Consider the following 23,586-nt stretch of genomic DNA (forward strand, 5'->3'; position numbering starts at 1 on the left):
TCAAACTAAATTGCTTGCTACACACATCATATAAAGACCCCCTTTTGGATATCATCTTTGTAATTTTCTACATTCCATTCATTAGATCAAGTGAAGGTAGCCTTTTTCTGTGAAGTACTCGATAGTAAATATTTTAGACTTTGTGGGCCAAAAGGCAAAATCAGGACTATTATGTAGGTGCTAACACAGTAAGAGCAAAAGCTCCTGCCACGCCCCACCGTGCCTCTCTGAGGTAGGTCACCCTGGCTGTGGACCTGCCATGTTCCCAGCTGCGCTCTGCTGACAACATGCTTGCAACAGAGCGCTCCTGGCCTGCAGGGGAGGAGCCTGGGCAATTCCACCAGCCGCCCCAGGGACCAGGATCTCAGGGTGCTTCTCCTTCTCCCCCAGCAGCCGATCCATGGCAAGGTAACTTGCTGCACTGTCACTCCCAGAGTGAGAGTTCACCTCCTGGGGCAGGACCATTGCCGAGAACAAGCCCCTGTGTGTGTGGGGTGACCAGAGCTAATGTCGGGCAGCAGGGAGGAGAGAAGGTGCTGGCAGGGGGAGGGAGGCGGTACAAGGGTAAGGGGCTTGCCTCAGGCCTGGCCGGGGACTCAGTGACAGCCAGCTAGAGCTGAGCCCGTGTGTCCTGCAGCAGTGATGGGCTGGAACTGGTCAGAGACTAGAGCATCCCCGCAGTGGAAATTCCTGAGAACCTTTCAAACGGGTGCAAGTTACCAGGCTGAGTGATGTGACTTCCCAACAAAATTCTTCAATTTCAAAGGGATAAGTGCTAATTTATAACTGCTACATGTCACCTTCAACCATAACACTCTCCTGTCCCTAGTATTCAGATATGGCTTCCCTATCTCATATACACAGATTTCTAAAACTTACTGCTGAAAAAGACCTTACTTTAAAAAAAGAAAGAAATAATCAATGTGGGAGCATTTTGTTAAACGTAGCACAGTAAAAATGACGCCTGGATGATGACAGGGCTCTCACAAACCACGGTCAACAGCTGCCCCTCTCCACTGCTGCTCGGCCTGCTAACCTCTCTCCTGCCCACCCTTCAGGTCATTCTCATTTTTTAAACCAAAAAACTCCTCCTCAGTATTGGCTCTTTTCTTGCTTGCTTCTACCACACATTCCTCTTTCCCTGTGTGTTCACAGGGGAAAACCTGCTTGCACCAGTTCTCACTCTTCTGAAGAGTTTTCTATCACATTTCCACCCTTCCACTCACTCCATCACACAGCAGTCGGAATACAGCTCTCCTTCCCAGAAATCATTCTGTCAAAGGTCAACAATAAATAATCTCTTTGTTGCTAAATTCAAAGGTGCCTTTCAGTTCTTATCTTACTTGAATTTTCAGTACGTTTTGACCTTGTTAACAACTTCCTCCTAAGCATTTGCAAGCCAAGGCCTTTGCCCAATTGCTCACTCACTCAAAATCATTGCATCAAGCACTAGTTCACGTACGTTTACTGGTACCTGCTATACGGCAGGTGTCGTCTTAGGCACAAGGGATACAGAAATGGACCACATAAAGCTCCCTTTTCGGTGTAGTGGAGAGAAAACTGATAAACACATAAATATATGTCACACAGTGATTTAAGTGTTGAAAAATAATACAAATAACATCATGCTGATAAGGACCCTACTCAATAGAGTTTATACTGATTCCATTTATGTTAAGTTCCACCAACTTAACATAATTAATCTATAATCTATTGTGGAAAAACACCTGCAGGGAGGTACAGTGTTGCCTCCCTAAAAGCAGGAGCGGGGGTTGACTGAAAGGGGCTTGAGAGAACTTTCTAAAGTGATGATAACACTCTAATCTTGATAAAGGTTTGGGTTATTTCCACCTGTCGAAACTCATCAATGACATACTTAAGACTTACACATTTCTATGTAAACTTTACCTAAAAATCTGTAAACAAATACTGAGCTCTAGTGAATGACATGCAAGCTGAAGTTTTGAGGGGCAAAATGTACAACTACAACTTACTGAATTAGACTTAAACATTAGACAAATGGAGAGGTGCAGAGATATGGGATAAAGCAAAGAGAGTAAAATGTCAACTATAGAACTTGGTGATAGACAGATACACATGTGTTCACTGTAAAATTCTTTATGTTTTCCTGCATGTTTCTAAATTTTCTTAACAGAAGGTTGGAAAAAAATAAGGCAAGGGTTGGGGATAGGAACATGGGGGCCTGATTTAGCCAGAGGGAATCAGGAAAGGCCTCTGGAATAAGGTAACATTTGGGCAGAGACATGCACATATCTGAGGATTAACATTCTACACAGAAGTGAGAGCAAATGCAAAAGGCTTTATGTCAGACCACGCTTGGCATAACCCTCCAGGCTAGAACAGGCTACATTCAGAACACTCGTAATTCTGGGCACCAATGAAATAAGTCACCAAAGAGATAAAATACAGAAACTAAGAAACATTTCTGAGGAAAGAGGGGAGATGATGTAGATTTGAAAATTGCTAAGATGGTTACAGAAGCCAAGTACTGCCGAAGCAAGAAGAACCAACCTTGGCCCCACTCTTGCATTCCACCTCCCACAGCTAATTCCCACAACCCATCGTAACATCAGCCCAGAAGACTAGCATCCACCTTGGCGCAGTCTATTTTAATTTCTCACTCGGGTTAGTTGCTTCTAACCTTTTAGGCAACAGCTCAGAGAATAAGAACACATCTTACATAAACATACCTGTTTGTCCTAGGCTGCTATTCACCTACAGATTTTATACACACAAAAACACACCGGAAAAACAAACTGTCAGGAAACAATGCTTACTTAACACACTCCAGGTTTCCAATCTGGTCAATACTGATTTACTTTATTATGCCTTCAAGTGCTGGTCACAATCTATTCAGGCTGCAACTTGTGATTTGAAAATCACTCATCTAGATTCCTCACTCATGTAGATTCCTACAAAATTCTCTTCATGCAAAGTTCACATACAGTGGCTACAAGCACACGGAAGCATTTACCTGGCCCCACAGAATTAAGTTTATGTACTTATCATTTTAAACAGGAATGTGCCCACTTTTCTCATTTATAAAAGCCTGGCCTGTTTTGTTCTGCGTTGTCTCCTTAACTCCTCATCTGTCTATACCACTTCTAGAATAATCTTAAAATGCAAATATGACTGTGCCACTCCCCTGCTTAAAATTCCTGTATGTTTATCCATGGTTTCCGGGGGCCAGGGTGGAGGAGGGGGCGGGACTCCAAAGCTTCAGCAGGTATACAAAACTCTTCAGAGGGCTGTTTATTCTTCTGTATTACACAGCTTGCTTCCTCGAATGCTCAACTCAAGCTGTAACAAAATACCACTTCCTGAGGTCAGCTTCTTCATTTGTGGGTGTCAGAGATCTGAACATGCAGTTAGCTCCCCTGAAAATGAAACCTTTCACCACACTGTGCCTTCTTTGCTGCTTTGCTAACACCTACTCCTCTTTTAGAAACCGCTGAAGGGTCACCTCTTCCAGAAAGTATTCTTTGATCTCAGTATCACAGGGTATCCTATTAACCCCCCTCTACACATGTTCCCCTCCACAGCACCCTAAACTTGGACCTCTAGCTTAGCTTTAATTAAATTGTCCAGTCAATGACTACTTACTTATCTTTATCTCCCCTCAGATCAGAGGTTCTTGACAGTATGGAAAGCTTCTTACATATCAATGTCATAAGGGCAGACACGTTAGACTTTGATAAATGACTAATGATAAGTAGTCAAAGAGAAGACAAAGGAACAATGAGAGATTTTTGAGAGGAAGGAAAGATACTTCATGGCCAAAAATGCTTGCAGGAAACAGTGGAGATTTCCAGTAAGTGGATAAAAATAAGCTCAGAGAAAGGTCTGGCTTGGACCTGTAAATTTAACAGTTAAAACGATGGTAGAGTGCAAGACTCAAGAGAAGCACCCATTCAGGAGCAGACTAAAGCCTGAAACCACAATAAGGCAACAGGCAAAGTCCTATAATCCAGTAAAGGGCACTAAGAAAAACACAGCTCAGAAAGTCAGAAAGGGTACGGACACAGCAGCTGTGGTGGGAGAATGAGGGCACCGAGGCAGAGACCACGAGAGGCTCCATTTTCACAGCTGCGAGAGGAGACAGTTCTAACCGCTGTAGGAGGTAGGACTGTATACACTGTCCTGGATACAGGACACTGCATCCACCAGGGGTCCCCAACTCTAGGGCCATGGACTGGTCTCAGTCCCTGGCCTGTCAGGAACTGGGGCGTGCAGCAGAAGGGGGTGGCAGCGAGTGGCGGTGGAGAGGACGGATCTTCATCTGTATTCTCGGCTGCTCCCCACTGCTCACGTTACCCCCTGCAATCTGCCTCCTGTCAGATCAGCAGCAGCACTCAAGGAAGAGCTCGAAACATATTAAGTGAATATGGGAGAGATGACCAAATGGAATACACAGAATATTCTTTAAAGAAAATCATAGGAAGCTGAATTATTACCATGGAAAATTAAAAGATGAAGAATTATTCCCTGGTAGCTCAGCTGGTAAAGAGTCTAACTGCAATGCAGGAGACCTTGGTTCAATTCCTGGGTCGGGAAAATCCGCTGGAGAAAGGATACGCTACCCAATCCAGTATTCTTGGGCTTCCCTGGTGGCTCAGCTGGTAAAGAATCTGCCTGCAATGCCAGAGACCTGGGTTCGATCCCTAGGTTGGGAAGATCCCCTGGAAAAGGGAAAGGCTACCCACTCCAGTATTCTGGCCTGAAGAATTTCATGGACTGTATAGTCCATGAGGTGGCAGAGAATCGGACACAACTGAGTGACTTTCACTTTCAATGAAAACCTGAGTTTGTAACAGTGCTTCTCAGCAGGCTTACTGGATCCCTCACAGTACTGAGTATAAACTGAGGAAGAAAAGATGGCTACTTGCTTCACGCTTAGCCTAGGGAGGCAACAGTAAAAAAAGCTAGAGAACTGAGACTATTACAGAGTGCATCAGTCACTCTTCTCTAAAAGTGAGCCAAGAATCAAATCGACAGTCGTGCAAATTAATATAAGGTTTTTTTCTCTTCCTGTCATGTAGCACATACTTTAACTATAACTAGCAATTGTTCTTAGTTTTAAAAAAATACTTGGTTTGTAGCAAATAAACTGTATGAATTAGATTCTAACTTAGATTTCAAATAACTGAAAGGAAAAATTTCATATACATATTCAACATTCAGGTTATTATTAAAAAGTTGCTATTAAATGTAAATCACACATCTTCTAAAAAAATAAATAACATACCCTGATGGCAGCGTTTCTGTGTTGGCACCTCCAGACTGCTGCCGGACAGGTTCCATACTTCCGTCAGGCTGTCTTAATTTGGCTGCTTCAAAAGCAGAGCTACTTGCAGAATTGGAGGTGGAAGGATCTAATGTACTTCGAGCTTCAGATCCAAAGGCTGCACTGTTAGAGACTATACATTCATCGTTTTCCGAGGTCAGTGTTTCTTGAACTGGAGGGTCTTCAACAGGAGGACTAGTGCAATTTGAAGACAAGGCGGGTTCTCCAGATCCTATTGCAGTACCCGTGCTGGAAGCATTTTCAGTCGGTGCAGATGAGGGTGAGTCTCCATTAACTGAGAAGGGAAAATCAGTAAGATGATCTGTCAAGAAACGACCAAGCGCCCAATTAACTCATCAACTGTATTTATTCAGAGCCTAATTCACACCAAGCAGTGTATTACGTACTGATGGAAATAAGACAGATAATACTTTTTGTGGCTCATATTTTTTAGATGAATGTTAAATAATAAAAACTTAAGAATATATATGTAACAATAACCCAAACTTAAGGAGAGAAATCAACATGAACAAACGTTTTTCCTCCAAACAATAAATTCTGAATATCTACATGGGTTATATAAAAACTTCAAAATGACCCCATTCAATCTCCCTTTTCCTATGCAAATACAGCTAATATCAAAAGAATTCTTGTCAAATATAAAGTGGCATTAACTCTTAAGACAGTATTGCAGGGGACTGCAAAAAGATCCAGGAACTCATTTTACACTTGCTGGAGAAATCATCCAGCATTGAGATCCACTGACATAATTTAAAAAATTTTCATTTTAAATGTAATTGATCCATTTCAACTACATGTCACTGTAAGAGAAAGTTAAATTAAAACTGGGAAGGGAATAGATTATTGAAGAAAACCTATTAGAAAATTGCACAGCAAAGTTCTAATTGAAACAGAGGAAGGAGACATAATTAAGAGTAATGAAATGGTCAGGTGGATTTTTAAAGAAAGAGATGTAAACAGTGGGAAGAAGAGAAATGAGTACTATTAAAAGGAATCAAACTGTAGGAGCAAAACAGAACCAATCAAGTTCTGTACCAACTACAAGGGAGAGCAACTTTGGAAGAAAAATATCAATAACAAAATATAAGAAATAAAAATGTATAGTGCTACCTGTACTCAACACTTAGAAAACATGAAGAAAAGAGAATGTGCACAGAGAGAGTAAATTCTGGTCTCTTATATGATATTCAGAATTCATGGAATATATGATGTCCCAAAGTGAACTTTTTCATTTAACTTTTAATCTTGAACAATGTAGAAACTGATTTCCAAAAAAAGAAAAGATTAGCAACAGTCTTTGGAAAGCAAAATAACGCTAAACGGAAAAAGAGGAGTATTTCAGACAAGATAATCCGGCCCAATAAGAAAGAATCATAAACCCTTATCATACTAAAACACATGCTAACAAAGTGTTAAAAACAGAAGAGGAAAAGTAATTATTAAACAGCAGCTCTTAGCTGTTCAAGGCAAACCCTTCTCTCCGACAACAATTCAGCTCCTCCAAGTGCTCTCAGCTCTGCTCTCCATCTGCACCACTGCCCCCCTCACTGTTCCTCGCTCGCTACAACAGCATCCTAACTGGTCTGCCCGCTTCCTCTCTGGTTCAACTCCAACCCATTCTCCAAACAGCAGCCAAAGTAATCTCTTAGAAGCATATAAAAAATCGTTTCACTCCCTAATTAAACACACCTATTGCACCCAGAGTAAATTCCAAGTTCTTTACCATGGCTCATGACAAACACTCCACATAGTCTGCCCCACAGCTCCACCTGACTTCTCACGGTGGTCTCCCTTCTGCCCCGTGAGCAGAGCGAACTCCCTCCCTGCTGCGCTGGCCTCAAAACAGCTCCCTCTTCTTATCACACAGCGTGCAGGCTCAACCACTCCTTCAGAAAGGCAGCGCTCAGGCACCTTATTTAATTCTGCACCTGCCCCACCCTCATCCCACGCTGCCTACTAGACTGTTTTGCTTCTCATGTTCTGAAATAGTTTGTTTTTATTTCTTTTTCCATTAGTTGAAAATGCAACACTTTGTCAGACTTGTTCCACTTCTGTATTCTAAACAGTTACAATGCACCTGGTATATGAAAACAATAAATGTTCAGTTCAAGGACAAATCACGGAAGAAGCAGTGAACATCTCTCTCTCAAAACTAGGCAGAAAAAAAGAACATTAGTAGAAACATTAATTAAGTACATGAAGGACTGAATGACACACTCAATATACCTGTTCTAAATTACAGCATTAGAGAAGTAGTTCTGAGTTTTCATTACATACATATTCCATCCAAACAATCTAGGAATTTTAAGGAAAAAAAATGACACGTAAAGGACCAAAGGAAAATTCCAATTTTACAATCAGGAGGTGAAACTTTGATTATAATTTAAGAAAACTAGAAACCAAAAAATATATATAACTTACTGAAATGTTTACTGAAAGTCTGGCAGATTCTGTAAAACATTTGTTAAGGATTATCTTATTTAATTCCCACAGAACAATGCTATGAGGAAGATACTACCCATTTTACTAGTAAGAAAATTGATGCTTACATGTCCATAAAAATGATAGTTCTCCCCCACCTGCAATCAGTTTAGCTTAGAAGATTTTTTTATAAAACCTTAAATAATTATTAAGTTAAAGAAAAATCATAGTTATGAAATCACAAACTTTAAGGAAATTAATGGCATGGAAATACTTGTATGAAATATTTGACATGGCAAAGAGGTATCCAAGGGTATAAGAAAGAATAGCAATAAGTGAGCTTAGCTTTCAATTCCAGACCCAGGGGAAAATGGGAGAAGGAAACAAATTATAAGAAAAATATAATAGATCAGAATTTCCTAACCTGATTAGAATCTGTTGGATATTGTAGAAAGTATAGCTCTCACTTTACATTCTAGAATTACTGAATCTCTTAGGGAATCTCTGGGATCTGTATTTTTAGCAAATGCTTCAGATGAATTCTTAGAAGTAAGGTTGGAAAAACTATGAAATAGTGCCTTAGCAAATTTTATAAAGAAAAATATAGTTTGAATAGCATTTGGAATACCATGTACACCTTTACATCAGGTAAGTCTAAGATATATTAACTAAACTAACTCAAGAGAAAGAAAAATTGATCAATCAGAGTAGAAATGTAAAAGGGGATAAAAGATCAAACAGTGTCCCTCCAAAAGTCAACAGACTCAGTTTTTAAGCCTTTAAGGAACAGATTAACCCTGTGTTCTCTGAAATGTTACAGTACATTGGTGGCAAAAAAGAAAAAGGAGTTTCTTAATTTATTCTCCAAGAGTAATATAACCCTAAAACTGAAACTGAATAAATTAAACAATGGGTCAATATTAGGAAATTGTTAGGAAACCATATTTAACAGGTTAAAAGTTAAAAGCTACATGTTTATTTTCAATACAAATCAAAAAAGATTAAAAATATATTGATAAAACTGTTGATAAGAGGAATCTAGGAAAATTAAAAAATAATCTAATTATCTACCAGAAACCAAGAGTAAGCATGATATATTAATGGTAAAACATTAGAAGAACTTCCTATCAAGATCAAGAACAAATTTTAAAATCAGAACAAAACAAGGAAGATCACAATTACCACTCCATTTCAATACCATGGGTTATGTATGAAAATGCATTAAGACAAGAGAGAAGTGAAAAATACCAAATATAAAATGGTAAAACTCATTGAGAGAGATAAGAGTATTTATTTATATCACAAGAGAATCAACTGAAAATAAAATTAGAACCAATTATTAATTTGACCAAAACATTTCAGCACCATGATCAGATAGATTCAAGTTCAACATCAAGATTACACTCAAGACCTATCTGAAGAAAAAGAAAAAAACATTTCTAAAAGGTATTTTAAAGCACAGACTGGAGACAGAATTCTCTCTAAATGAGAAGATTCAGTGTTGCTTCAAAATTTAAAAAGTAAACTATCCTCAAAATGCAAAAATTCTCATTCACTGGTAGTGGAAACGCAAAAGACACAACCATTTTGGGTGTCAGTTTGCCACTGGCAGTTTCTTACAAAAGTAATAATACTCTTATCGTAAGATCCCGAAGTCACAGTCCTCAACTAAGCTCAGTTGAAAACTTAGGTCCAAATCAAAACCTGCACGTGAATATTTACATCCGCTTTATTCATAACTGTGAAAAACTATAAACCACCATAATGCTTGGTTGTGGACAAAGCATAGGTGAACAGATAGACAAACTATGGTACATCCATACAATGGAATATTATTCAGCAACAAACATAAATGAGATATCATGCCATGAAAATACATAGAAAAGCCTTAAATTCATCAGGTCAGTTCAGTCGCTCAGTCATGTCCGACTCTTTCCAATCCCATGGACCACAGCACGCTGGGCTTCCCTGTCTATGACCAACTCCTGGAGTTTACTCAAACTCATGTCCATTGAGTCAGTGATGCCATCCAACCATCCCATCCTCTGTCATCCCCTTCTCCTTCTGCCTTCAATCTTTCCCAATATCAGAGTCTTTTCTAATGAGTCAGCTCTTCGCATCAGGTGGCCAAAGTACTGGAATTTCAGCTTCAACATCAGTCCTTCCAATGAACAAACAGGACTGATCTCCTTTAGGATGGACTGGTTGGATCTCCTTGCAGTCCAAGGGACTCTCAAGAGTCTTCTCCAACACCACAGTTCAAAAGCATCAATTCTTTGGCACTCAGCTTAAATTCATATTTCTAAGTAAAAGAAGCCAGTCTGAAATAGCTACATATGACATTGTGAAAAAGGCCAAACTAGAGAGACAGTAAAGGATCCATGGCTGCTAGCAGTGTGGAAAAGGAGATGAATGAGTGGAGCACAGCGACTGTTAAGAGTGAAATAATTCTGAATGATACTGTGATGGTCAGCACATGGCAATATGCATTTCTCAAATCTCACTGAACCCAGGCAATACCAAGAGTGAACCTTAACATAAACTGTGGGCTTTCATTAATCACAGTGCCTTTATACTGGTTCATTAATTATAATAATAACAAATATGCCACAGTAATGCAAGATGTTAATAGCATGGCAAGTTCTCAGTGGGGTACTGGGAACATGTATTTGATTAGAGGGATGACTATTCATATATATCAATGGTTCTCAACAGGACATCCACTGAAGACACTTAGCAATGTCTGAAGACATGTCTGGTTGTTACAACTAGGGGAATGGGTGGGTGTTACTGGCGTCTAGTGGGTTCAGGCCAGGAAGGCTGCTAAGATCCTAAAATGCACAGGGACAGACAGTCACAACTGAGAATTATCTAGCCCAAAATGTCAAGAGTGCCAACGCTGAGAAACTCTGATTAATGCATATGTAACCAGCAACCAGGTAGTGTTCAGTCTCTTGTAGTTGCAAAATAAATACCTCTTAACAAATGATACAAGGGTGACTGAACAAATAAACTTCACAATAAAGATGGTAAGAAACAAGGAGGCAGGCAGGCAGGGAGGGATCATAGGTTCCTTCCTCAGGAAAGAACAGAAAAATTGTATGGGGGCAAATAATTAAAATCCCATGTGACAGCAATGAGAGCGGAAGCTTATGCAAAGCAGTTCCTCCTCTACAGGTGTAAAATCACACCCTCTGACCTGGCTTCTCAGTGAGTGTGTCACAAGCCTGACCTCACGCAATTGTGACTTTTGATTTAGGAGACAGATCTCCCTCACTTCAGGTTTTATCTCTGAAAATTAATCTCCCATGGACTTTATGGTATGTGCATCTCATAGCACCGTGCATTTGTCCTCTAATTTAAAGCAGGAAAAGGAGGAAATATTGAAGTACCCGGTATCATTTCTGCCCCTTTTAAAAAGTATGACATGAAAAACTGATTATATATATATATACATATACACACACTGTATATCCACTAAATTTCTTTACAGTTCACACCTGAAAGTGGCTATGCCTTTAAAGGAGGCGGAGCCCCAGGGAGCCTTTGGTGACGATGCAGTTTCGTGTCTTGACTGCAGTGCTAGTTACACGAAGCCACATGACAAAACTGCACACACGCGCACACGTTAGAACCAGGGAAATGGGGACTGTGTTGATGTCAATTCCCTCGTTTTCATACAGCACTATGGTTATACAAGACGTTAACATTCAGGGAGGCCAATGAAGGGAACACGGGACCTCCCTGTACATTTCCTGGTAACTTTTTGTGAATCTGTATTTCAAAATAAACAACTAAAAGTGAAAGTCTAATAAATTTGTGAAATAGGTTAGTTCTGCCTTACCATACTGAGCTCTATTTTATTAGTAAAGCAATAATTATACATTAGAAAAAGTCATTTCTTCTAGAAGCTAAGGGCAAGGGGGCAAAGTAGAGAAGAAAATCCTATTTTTCTTAAATACCACTGTCCTAGAAACATGGTAGATGTTTTAAATTTATCTCATTTAACCTTTGAAACAATCCTGTAAGGTATTACTAAGTATTTGTTTCATTTTGTAAGTGGAGAACCTAAATTCTTAGGATGCTAAATTTGTCCAAGGTCACATGCTTATACGCTGAGTACATCATGTGAAATGCCTGGTTGGATGAGTCACAAGCTGGAATCAAGATTGTTGAAAGAAGTATCAACAACTTCAGACATGCAGATGATACCACCCTCATGGCAGAAAGAGAAGAGGAACTAAAGAGACTCTTCAAGAAGGTGAAAGAGGAGAGTGGAAAAGCTGGTTTAAAACTCAATATTCAAAAAACTAAGATCGTGGCATTGGGTCCCATCACTTTATGGCAAATAGGTGGGGGAAAAAATGAAAACAGTGATGGACTTTCTCTTCTTGGGCTCCAAAAACACTGCAGACAGTGACTACAGCCATGAAATTAAAAGATACTTACTCCTTGGAAAAAAAGCTATGACAACCCTAGACAGTGTATTAAAAAGCAAAGACATTACTTTGCCGACAAAGGTCCATTTAGAAAAACCAAAGCTATGGTTTTTCTAGTAGTCATGTATGGATGTGAGCTGATGGCTGAGTGCCAAAGAATTTGATGCTTCCAGCTGAGAATCTCTTGGACAGCAAGGAGATCAAACCAGTCAATCTTAAAGGAAATCAGTCCTGAATATTCACTGGAAGGACTGATGATGATCCTGAAGCTCCAACACTCTGGCCACCTGATGTAAAGAGCCAACTCGGAAAAGACCTGATGCTAGGAACGACTGAAGGCAGGAGGAGAAGGGGACGACAGAGGATGAGACGGTTGGATGGCATCACCGATTCAATGGATGTGATTTTGAGCAAGCTTCAGGAGATAGTGAAGGACAGGCAAGTCTGGCATGCTGCAGTCCATGGGGCTGCAAAGAATCCGACATGACTGAACAACTGAACGAAAACCCACAGTTGACGTGTTCAAGGTCAGAGAACTAGGACTGGAACGCAGTCCTGTTAGAAACCAAATCTAATCTTTCCAATTATGACTGCCTCCCACTTTAGCTTAAAATAAGTATCAGTATTTACCAACTAAACTTAGCAAATGGATCTTCTTAAGACTCAAAAGAACAGGTAGGGGTGAGGGAAAATGCCCTCCCCTCCAAAGCCCTCATGTATAACACTGTCTTTGGTGAAAAGAAATCATTTATCTGCAGTTCCAGACCCATAACCCCTCATCTGAAACTCTTAGGGCCAAGTGTGTTTCAGAATTCATAACTTTGGAATGTAAAAAGGTAGTATGGCACATATATTATCTATTATACGAATATCAAGTCAGACTGGGGCTAGACACTATAGTTAAACACAGTATCATTTCTGGAGTGAAACAGAAGGATATTCATACTAAGCAGAAAAAATTATAAATACCTTCAAGTTAGTCCTAGTCATTTTGCCATCAAGTGAGTTTACCAAAAAACTTTTGGTTTTAAGGATTTTAGGATTTTGGAATCACAGGTAATGGATTAAAAACATGTAATATGTTACACACAAAATATGCACACTCCACTCCATCACCACTCTAACAATGAAAACTGACTTTTAAAGTTCTTGATTACAGAAAAAAGAATCCTATTTTTACACCAACACCTTACAGAAGACTACCCCTTGAAAAATATACCTGAATTCATCTTCCTACTGAGGGATGCAAGATTATACAGAAGACACTGCTAAAGTGGTTTCTACCAACAGAGTAGGTTCCAGAAGCCTTTCTAAAGCAGCCAATGGAATGAGGACAGTTGGATTGTTCTGTCATGTGTCAAAGAACATGCAAACAACACAATCACTGCGTTGACTGGGGGAATATTATTTGCAGTTTATCAAAGGTATAACCAAAGATGAACAATCCAACATTAAGACGCTATAGATATCACACACATCTAAATGAACAGGAGAGCAGGGAGGAGAGGACCCCAGAGGTGGGTGTCAGGGACAGCTCCTCTACCAGCTGGGATCTCTGGGCCTCAGTTCCTTCAGGAGAAAAACACCAGTGCCTGTTTTCAGAGAGTTATCCTGACAGCTGTATTGATCAGTGGGTATATGGTGTTTGGAACATGTGTAGAACAGATATTAGCTGTTATTCTGATCGTCTTAGGCTTCCTTGCAATTACGGAGAATGTCATGGGAATTATTTACAATGGCACCTTCATTTCTAGTCCCTCGTGTGTGTTTTACTTTCATCTTGAAATTTCAGGCAAGGATAAGAGAAGAATGTGAAGGCAAATCTGTTCCCAACAGAAGCAGTCTGGAAAGTACAAAATTAGAAGCAGAATATAAACTGGAGATTCTACAATGAGGGGGAACTCAGCAAGTTCTCTCTTTTGCAACAACATCTGAATAAGCCCACAAGCCCAAACATGCAACCATCTAGTGGTCAATAGATACTTTGGCCAATCTACTCTAACAGCTAAATATTTTAGGAAGAAGAGCTAAATCTCCAAATTCCATACACTTTTAACTGGAAGGTGATAACAAGAATGAAACAGAATGACTGTATAAGCCTTTCTAAAATGAGCATTCAAAATTCTTATACTTCTCATGAAAAAAGAATAGACTCAGTAATTGGTCCTGATGTCTAATTACTTACAGAAATAACGGAATTGGATCTACCACTCTAATGAATCTAATGATAATCCCATATAACAAATCAAGTCTGGTCACATAAGGGTATTTTTATTTTTACAACCTCTTCAGCACGTTCTCAAGGAAGTTACAATGTTTACAATCTAAATTTCTTTATGGGTGGATACCTAGTTTGTGTGTCATTTTTGGTATGGGTAAATATAGGTATATCTGATAATCTACAAATCTATAGGTCAAATGCACTGGATTTATGTTTTATTATTAAGAACTCTAGTACTAATATAAACCATTTTTCTATGGGTGATTATTTGGTGGTAAATCATATACATGGGTGGTCCTTCCCACACTTGTTTTCCCAGACTATTTTTTAAAACTATAAATTTAACTGAGGATCCATAATATAAGCAGAGTTCTATGAAACTCACTACTGTATTTACTCTCTTGGAATTAGCAAGGATGCTGATCACATTATGATGCTTTTTCATACAGATCCATAAAAGATGGAACATCAGGCATAAAAGCTGGTGTTCATATTTTTTGTTTTGGGACGGGCTTTTTGGCTGCACCTTGAGGCTTGTGGGATCTTAGTCCCCCAAACAATTAAACCTCACCCTGGCCCCAGGAGTGAACGTGCCAAATCCTAACCACTGGACCACACGGGAATTCTCAATGGGAATCGTTTTAACTGGTCTGTTCTTAATTTATTCCTTTATCCCTTTGCTAATAAATCTGAGACAAACGTTCTTACTAAAAAGCATACCAGAATCAGAAAACAAATAAATGATCCTGTTCACTCATTTCAGCCTGGTCATCTGTGTTTCTCTCATTTTCCAGACACCCTAAATTAATAATGAAAGTGTCAACTTATTATGAGGACTTAGGATGTTTAAGCCTATCTTTTTTATAAAAAAAAGAGGAGCATTAATAAATTATATTTTCAGAAAACCATCATGTCAGTTCCCACATTTACAAAAACTCACAACATGCACAGTAAATATTTCCCCAACCTTCAGTATAAATACACAACAGTCTTCTCTATAAACCCATCCCCATCTATTTTCATATAATTACTTCTTTACATGTTTATACTTTTGAATAATCCCATAAATAGATGAGGGAAAGAATACAGGCTCTGGGATCAAAAGACAGGATGCCACCTCTAGCCTCAGAACATACACTAGTAATCCTAAGAAGTCTTAAGATGTTTGCGTTTCAAGGAATTCATCTGAAAGAGTTAATTTATAAAGATCAAACAAAAAATGATGTATGAATATTACAGCTGAATCCACTGAAAAACAAGATTACAGAAAAAATTCTTCCAAAGACAGTCCTTCTATAATAGTAGAACACTTCCCCTTAGAAAATATAAAACTTTCAGAGAGCTGTATCACCTCACAATACATTTTTTTACTAAGTTACATGCCAAGCAGTAAATATCTGTCTGGCAAAAGAGAACCATTTAACCAAAATGGTTAAAGGAATCATTCATCACTAACAAATCAATGAATTCCCTGAAGTGCTTTTAGAAATACATTCTACATTATAAATAGTATTTTTTTGGTAGCATAAACCCTAAGATTGACTATCATGCAAGTACTTGTACTTGCTTACTGAAATGTGCTATTATAATGTAGTTTTGGAATATCTTCCTAAATAATCTAGGAAAATTCAAATTATGAAAAAAAAATTCAGGTGGTATAATCTTCAAATTCCTTTTATAAAACTGAAGATTAAGATTGTACAATAAGAAAAGTATACGTACAGATAGGTAAAATTTAGTTTTCATTTGAATAATATGTCATAAGTACCCATGCTTACCAGTGTCATTGGCAGGCTCAGACGTGAGTGGTTTTGGAGCTGGTGTGTTTTTGGGTCTGGCAGCAACCTGAGATGGAGATGGTGTGCTGTCCCCATTAACTACAGATGAACAGCATGAGTTTTGTACTACAGTGTTTGTAGGTACATGATTATCTACCCCGTTAGTATCTTCAGCAGCCAACCTTCAAAAAAACAAACAAAAAAGATATCTTACTTCAATGAATTAAAAACAATCACATAACTTTTCATCAGAAATTTTGTAAGAACATTTACCAAGCTCTTAACACTGAAGCAAAATGATAGGTATAAAGAGTAATGAACAAGAGATATCTTGATTACTTTTTTAAAACATTTTTTTACATTTTACATTTTATTACATACTTAAAGTTTAAATTACTTTCAGTTCTAAGTGTAACCACACAGTAAACGTATATTGAGATATATAATCATACTGTCAAAAGTACCTCAAAGCAATGATCAAATTGTGTATTTTAAATATTTATGTCTAAGAATATTAGATTTATTTTTTAAATGTCTGGAAATATTTTCAAAAAGGTCATGAAACTTATAAAAATCAATTCCAAACTGTTGAGTACTGAAAAGACCAAAAACTTCTTACGATACTGATCACAAGCTATTACCAGCACTAAAATAATGAGTACGTGATGATCACAGAAAGCTAAATATTATATTCCAGAGTTAGAAGAATTTACAGTGTATTCATTACTGCAAATAAATAAATATGTCTACAATTACAAAATCAAGCATTCTAAATCTTATAGGCAGGGAGTTAGGCAGTATCATGTAAGTAATCAGGAGAACTTTCCCAAATACACTGGTAAACCTATACGTCTTCTCCACAGAGCAGCCTTAATTTTTTTTTTCTTAACTTAAAAAAATAAATAAATCAGAGCACATCTCAGTCCTGCCCCAGCCCATCTATCTCTCTGATCTATTTCTCTCCAAGCTATTCCTTGCCTACTTTGCAATAGATATATTAGTATATCAATTTTGTATGAAAATCATGCTGAAGAGTCTTCAAATGTTTATTACAAACTTTAGATACAGGGAGTAAAATTATAATGACTTACAAGATTATCAAAGAAAGGTTAAATATATTCTAGAGTTAGAAGAATCTACAGAGCAAAAGGGCTTCTCCAATGGCTCAGTGGTAAAGAATCTGCCTGCAATGCAGGAGATGAAACAGACATGGTTTTGATCCCTGGGTTGGCAAGATTCCCTGGAGGGAGAAACGGCAACCCACTCCAGTACCCGTGTCTGAAAAGTCCCAGGGGCAGGGGAGTCTGGTGGGCTACAGTTCACAGGGTCGCAAAGAGTCAGACAGGACTAAGCACACACACGGAACAAAAATCAGCTAGAAAGAATCAGTGTCCTTGTTTTACTTGCTATTTCCTCTGCCTGGAATGCTCTTCCCTCAAATCTCTGCATGGATGGCACATTTTTGGCCTTTTAATTGTAGTCTGAATGGCACTTCCACAGAGATGATTCCGCGACATTTCTCTTTATAAGGGGTTCCTTTACCTTCCTGTCACCCTGTCCTGTGTTTCGATGACTTCATAGTTCTTATCACTATGTCCAATTAGCTAATTTCTTTCCTCACTTGTCTACTATCTACCTCCATCCTGCCAGAATGAAAATTCCACAGAAACAGGACTATTCTTAGTGCTTGGACTAGTGCCTGGCACCAAACAGGCACTCAGCAAGTACCTGGATGAACTAACAACACTTTCCCTTGTCACCTACATATTTAGAATGAGATGTGTTCAGGTATTTTGGGCAGGTAAAGCTTTGAAAGGGCTTCCCAGGTGGCACAGGTGGTAAAGAACCCGCCTGCCCACGCAAGAGACCTAAGAGACTTGGGTTCGATCTCTGGGTCGAGAAGATCTCCTGGAAAAAGGGCATGGCAACCCACTCCAGTATTCTTGCCTAGAGAATCCCCATGGACAGAGGAGGCTGGCAGGCTACAGTCCATAGAGTCACACAGAGTCAGACACGACTCAACCAACTTAGCAGGCACACGAAGCTTTGAAATTTCTCTCAAGTGAATCTGATTTGTACACCCTTCCCTAAACCACTCAGCAAGGATCAGTGACCTGCGAGACAGAGTAAAAGAATGCAACTCAAGTTTTCCTGGTGCTGTAGAACTAATCTTTGATTCAAAATGTATTGTTACATAATAAATAACATTAGTCTTTAGGTTGGTAGTGATTCAGGCTCCTTTAACCATCTAAAATTTCATTGCAAAAATTATAATTTTTGATACATACATATACATATGTGTATATATATGCACACACACATACACACTAGAGCATTTTAATCTACCTAATTGATGTATCCTTTCAGTTTGATTCCCGGGTCGGGAAGACCCGCTGGAGAAGGCATAGGCTACCCGCTCCAGTATTCTTGGGCTTCCCTTGTGGCTCAGCTGGTAAAGAATCCACCTGCAATGTGAGAGACCTGAGTTCGATCCTTGGGTTGGGAAGATCCCCTGGAGCAAGGAAAAGGCTACCCACTCCAGTATTGTGGCCTAGAGAATTCCATGGGGCCACAAAGAGTTGGACATGACTGAATGACTTTTCACTTTTCAGTTTTGAATTTTCTCAATGTGAATAATCATGTGGATCTAAATAAATACATTTAAGCCAAATATATATTCAGAAGATATACTGATCTGTTCAAGGGCTCTGTGAAGATCATTTAATAGCAATTTAGTAGCAATATTAGTAACTGTAGATTAATAAAAGTCACACTTTGTCATATACCAGCATGATTTTTCAAATGTATTTCACAGCAATGTACTTTCACATATTCATTCCATTATAATTGATCTATTACATGCTTTTATTCTAATTCAAATTATTTCAAACAGAAAGTCTCTATTAATTGTCATCGAATGTGAATATACGGGAGTTGCTGAGATGGCAGGGTTACCTCTAAGGAGAGACCACAATCGGTGCAATATCTATCTTCTAGCAGTTACAGGAAGCTGCCAACTCAGACAGCAGTGAGATAACCACTTTTCCACATCACTTGACTCTATTTACTCATAAAATATGCCTAAATACAGATTTTTAAGAGCCATTCCCAATTAAAAAAAAAAAAAAAGAATGAAGTTCTGACACTTCCTATAGCATGGATGAATCATATGCTAAGTAAAAGTCAGTGACAGAAGGTCATATATTGTACGACACTGTTTACAGAAATGGCCAGAAGAGGCAAATCCACTGAGACAGAAGGTGAGTAGCTGGCAGGAGCTGGGGAAAAAGAGGTGTGGAGAGAGAATGCCCCTGGGCACAGTGTTTTTTTGAGGGTGAAGAGAATGTTCTGAAATGAGACACTGGTGACGGTTACCCAAATCTGCTAACCTAAAAAACTACTGAGATATACACTTTATTCCAATAGTATATCTCATTACAGCTGTTTTTTTTTTTAATCACTTTGATAAGAATTCAACCCAATAATACGTTTAGATATAAGCTTTTAAAGTCTATGGCAAACTCTAAATGAAGGTTAGAAACTTCATATATGGGAAATGTGGTGTTACTTTGCCACAAACACCAAAATAAAACATGCTACCTGGTGGTTGTCCTTGCTGAAGGCTCTCTGTCTTCATGTAAGGCATCACCATTTTGCTGTACTTCTACTGAATGACAAAAGAGAAAGATACTAGGTTTTTTACATACTTCTTGATTTTTTTTTTCCCTTCAAATTTTAAAAACCCAAAGTTAGCTTACTGGCTGGAGATGAGCTGCCGTTTGTTATATTTTCTTGCTCAATCACCAGTCCATCAAGCACAACTGTTAATTCACCAGTTTGCACGACACCATTCTTGGTTTCCAAGGAAAGTTTTAATTGTTCTTTCACTTTTTCCACTAAGGGAGGGGGGAAAAGAAAAACTAATTTAAAAGCTTTTGTTATGTACAAAAACATGTTTCAGAAATCAAAATTCTATATCAAAAATGACTCTTATTTAGTGCTTGATGGCTAAGTGTGAAAGGAATTATTTGTGTTTTTATCTGTAGGCCCTTCTATACCACACCAGGATCACTTCCTTTCACACCTAGATGAGTAACTCCTTTCCTTTCACCACATACTTTCAGAATCATCTCTAATTGTCCCTTTACACAGTATAACATTCAGAGAAAATACAAACCTATCTAGATAACAAGCGCAATAATGTCCCAAACTTGCTCTATGGCCCACAGTACAAGGTAAGACTTGTGGTTAAGGCAAAATTTCTGCAGGAGACTCAAGAGGATTCCTTAGTTCAGTTCAGGGACTTCTAGCTGTACTTTAAGTAGTCAAATTACTTAAAGCCTCAGTTTCCTCATCACAAAATGGAGATCATCAAACTAGGAACTGTCATATGGTACAAATGCAAAGTCACAGAGAAAATTCCACATCTGACACACAGTACATGCTTAATAAATGGCAACAGTTTACTATTTCTTTTTCATATAAGGCCAACTATTGATTCTTTATTATCGGGATATCTACTTCTTATTAAATGCAAAGTTATTTTGCTTTAACTTCTATCTCACAGAATATATATCAAAAGTATTAGTGATTCCTTTATTATGCAAAACAAGTCCAGTTACTTCAATCTGACCTTCATTTTTAAAATCCAAACGTATTTTTTACTAGATTATATCCTTGACTTTGGTTCCTCCTATATTTAAGAAGATTTTTTTTCCCATTTACCAAATATCTAGCACAAATACTTTAATTACCCAAGACAAGACAAACAAAAATCTGGAACCTCTAATCATCACACAGGAATTCTTTGCAAAAAAGTTAAGGACCATGTAATAAAGAAAGCCTGGTAGAAGACCTACCCCAACCATTTTTACCCCCATAAACCACATTTCCATTTCAAATCACAGAATCAACATTAATAAAACAGAAAAACTAGAGGAAATTTTAAAGTACCAAAGAAAAAACCCAAGTCTGCAAAAGCACGAATTTCAGTTGTATCTAGATTCTAACAAACTATATCTGAAGAAAGTTATTGACCACCATCCTATTTCATTCATCTGCAATTTGGGGGCTTAGCTCTCATTCCTAAAATATTCAGCTAAGGAGATTCTTAATGGCCTTTCACTCCATAATGGCCTATGTGTGAAAAGAATCTAGAAAAGAGTGGATATGCGTATATGTGGTCACTTTGCTGTGCACCTAGAACTGACACAGCACTGTAAGCCAACTAGACTTCAGTAACATTTTTAAGTCAACTAGACTTCAGTAAAATTTTTAAGTCAACTAGACTTCAGTAACACTTCTTTTAAAAAGCCTTTTGAAATCCCTTTAAAGTGAGTCTCTTGATGGAAAATACTTTTTTAAAAAATGTTATTTTTTATTGAAGGGTAAGTGCTTTATAGAATTTTGCTGTCAAACCTCAACATGAATCAGCCATAGGTACAGATATATCCCCTGCCTTTTGAACCTCCCTCCCATCTCCCTCCCCACCCCACCCTCTTGGTTGATCCAAAGCCCCTGAGTTCCCTGAGTTGTACAGCAAATTCCCGTTGGCTGTCTATTTTACATATGGTAATTAAGTTTCCATGTTACTCTTTCCATACATCTTACCCTCTCCTCCCCTCTTCCATGTCCATAAATCTATTCTCTATGTCTGTTTCTCCACTGTTGCCCTGTAAATAAATTCTTCAGTATCATTTTTCTAGATTCTGTATATAGGCATTAGAATACGATATTTATCTTTCTTTTTCTGACTTACTTCACTCTGTATAATAGATTCTAGGTTCATCCACCTCATTAGAACTGATTCAAATGCATTCATTTTTATGGCTGAGTAATATGCCATTGTGTATGTGCACCACAACTTCTTTATTCACTCATCTGTCGATGGACATCTAGATCGCTTCCATGTTCTAGCTAGTGTAAACTGTGCTGCAATGAACAATGGGATACACGTGTCTCTTTCAATTTTAGTTTCCTCAGGGTATATGCCTAGGAGTGGGATCATTGGGTCATTTGGTGATTTTATTCCTAGTTTTCAAGAAAGCTCCATGCTATTCTTCATAGTGGCTGTATCAGTTTACATTCCCACCAACAGTGCAAGAGTGTTCCCTTTTCTCCACATCCTCTCCAAAATTTATTGTTTGTAGACTTTTTGATGATGGTCATTCTGACCGGTGTGAGGTGATAACTCTTTGTAGTTTTGATTTGCATTTCTCTAGTAATGAGCGATGTTGAGCATCTTTTCATGTGTTTGTTAGCCATCTACATGTCTTCTTTGGAGAAACGTCTGTTTAGGTCTTTTTCACACTTTTTGACTGGGTTGTTTTTCTGGTATTGAGTTGTATGAGCTGCTTGTATATTTTGGAAATTAATCCTGTCAGTTGTTTCATTGGCCATTATTTTCTCCCGTTCTGAGGGCTGTCTTTTCACCTTGCTTATAGTTTCCTTTGCTATGCAAAAGCTTTTACATTTAATCAGGTCCCACTTGCTTACTTTTATTTCCGTTACTCTAGGAAGTGGATCATAAAGGATCTTGCTTTGATTTACATCATTGAGTATTCTGCCTATGTTTTCCTGCAAGAATTTTATAGTTTCTGGTCTTACATTTAGGTCTTTAATCCATTCTCAGTTTATCTTTGTGCGTGGTGTTAGGAAGTATTCTAATTTCATTTCTGTACATGAAGCTGTCCAGTTTTCCCAGCACCATTTATTGAAAAGGCTATCTTTGCCCCACTGTATATTCTTTCCTCCTTTGTCAAAAATAAGGTAGCCATAGGTGCATGGGTTTATTTCTGGGCTATCTTGTTTCATTGGTCTATATTTCTGTTTTGTGCCAGTACCATACTGTCTTGATGACTGTAGCTTTGTAGTAAAATCTGAAGTCAGGAAGGTTGATTCCTCCAGCTCCATTCTTCTTTCTCAAGAATGCTTTGGCTATTCAGGGTCTTATTGTATTTCCATATGATTTGTGAAATTTTTTGTTCTAGTTCTTGGGAAAATGCCATTGGTAATTTGATAGAGATCGTATCGAATCTGTAGATTGCATTTGGTAGTACAGTATTTTCATATTGATTCTTCCTACCCAGGAACATGGAAAATCTCCCCATTTGTTTATGTCATCTTTGAGTTTTTTCATTAGTGTCTTATAACTTTTTGTGTATAGTTCTTTTGTCTCCTTAGGTAAGTTTATTCCTAGATATTTAATTCTTTTTGTTGCAATGGTGAATGGGATTGATTCCTTAATTTCTCTTTCTGATTTTTCAGAAATGCAAGTGATTTCTGTGCATTGATTTTCTATTCTGCAACTTTCCTAAATTGACTGAATAGCTCTAGTAATTTTCTAATACTATCTTTAGGGTTTTCTATGTAAAGCATCATGTCATCTGCAAACAGTGAGAG

At 38.2% G+C, this 23,586-nt stretch overlaps 1 protein-coding gene across 5 annotated transcripts in view; it reads right to left on the minus strand.

Annotated features, from left to right (window-relative positions):
* Positions 1–23,586, minus strand: part of WWP1 (WW domain containing E3 ubiquitin protein ligase 1) — a 141,716-nt gene that overhangs the window by 46,733 nt on the left and 71,397 nt on the right. For 4 of the 5 annotated variants that reach the window (XR_005724562.1, XR_005724563.1, XM_040261128.1 and 1 more), the window contains exons 6-9: positions 19,944–20,081; positions 19,786–19,852; positions 16,186–16,367; positions 5,267–5,600 (exon numbers count right to left, since the gene is read on the minus strand). Coding sequence is in view for 3 of the 5 variants with exons in the window: in XM_040261128.1 (XP_040117062.1) it covers positions 5,267–5,600; positions 16,186–16,367; positions 19,786–19,852; positions 19,944–20,081 (721 nt within the window). In the remaining 2 variants the exon portion in view is untranslated. The remainder of the gene's footprint in view (positions 1–5,266; positions 5,601–16,185; positions 16,368–19,785; positions 19,853–19,943; positions 20,082–23,586) is intronic. The other variant, XM_040261127.1, reaches the window with a different exon arrangement.

This window comes from Oryx dammah, unplaced genomic scaffold, assembly GCF_014754425.2.
Source record: "Oryx dammah isolate SB20612 unplaced genomic scaffold, SCBI_Odam_1.1 HiC_scaffold_19, whole genome shotgun sequence".
Taxonomy (NCBI): domain Eukaryota; kingdom Metazoa; phylum Chordata; class Mammalia; order Artiodactyla; family Bovidae; genus Oryx; species Oryx dammah.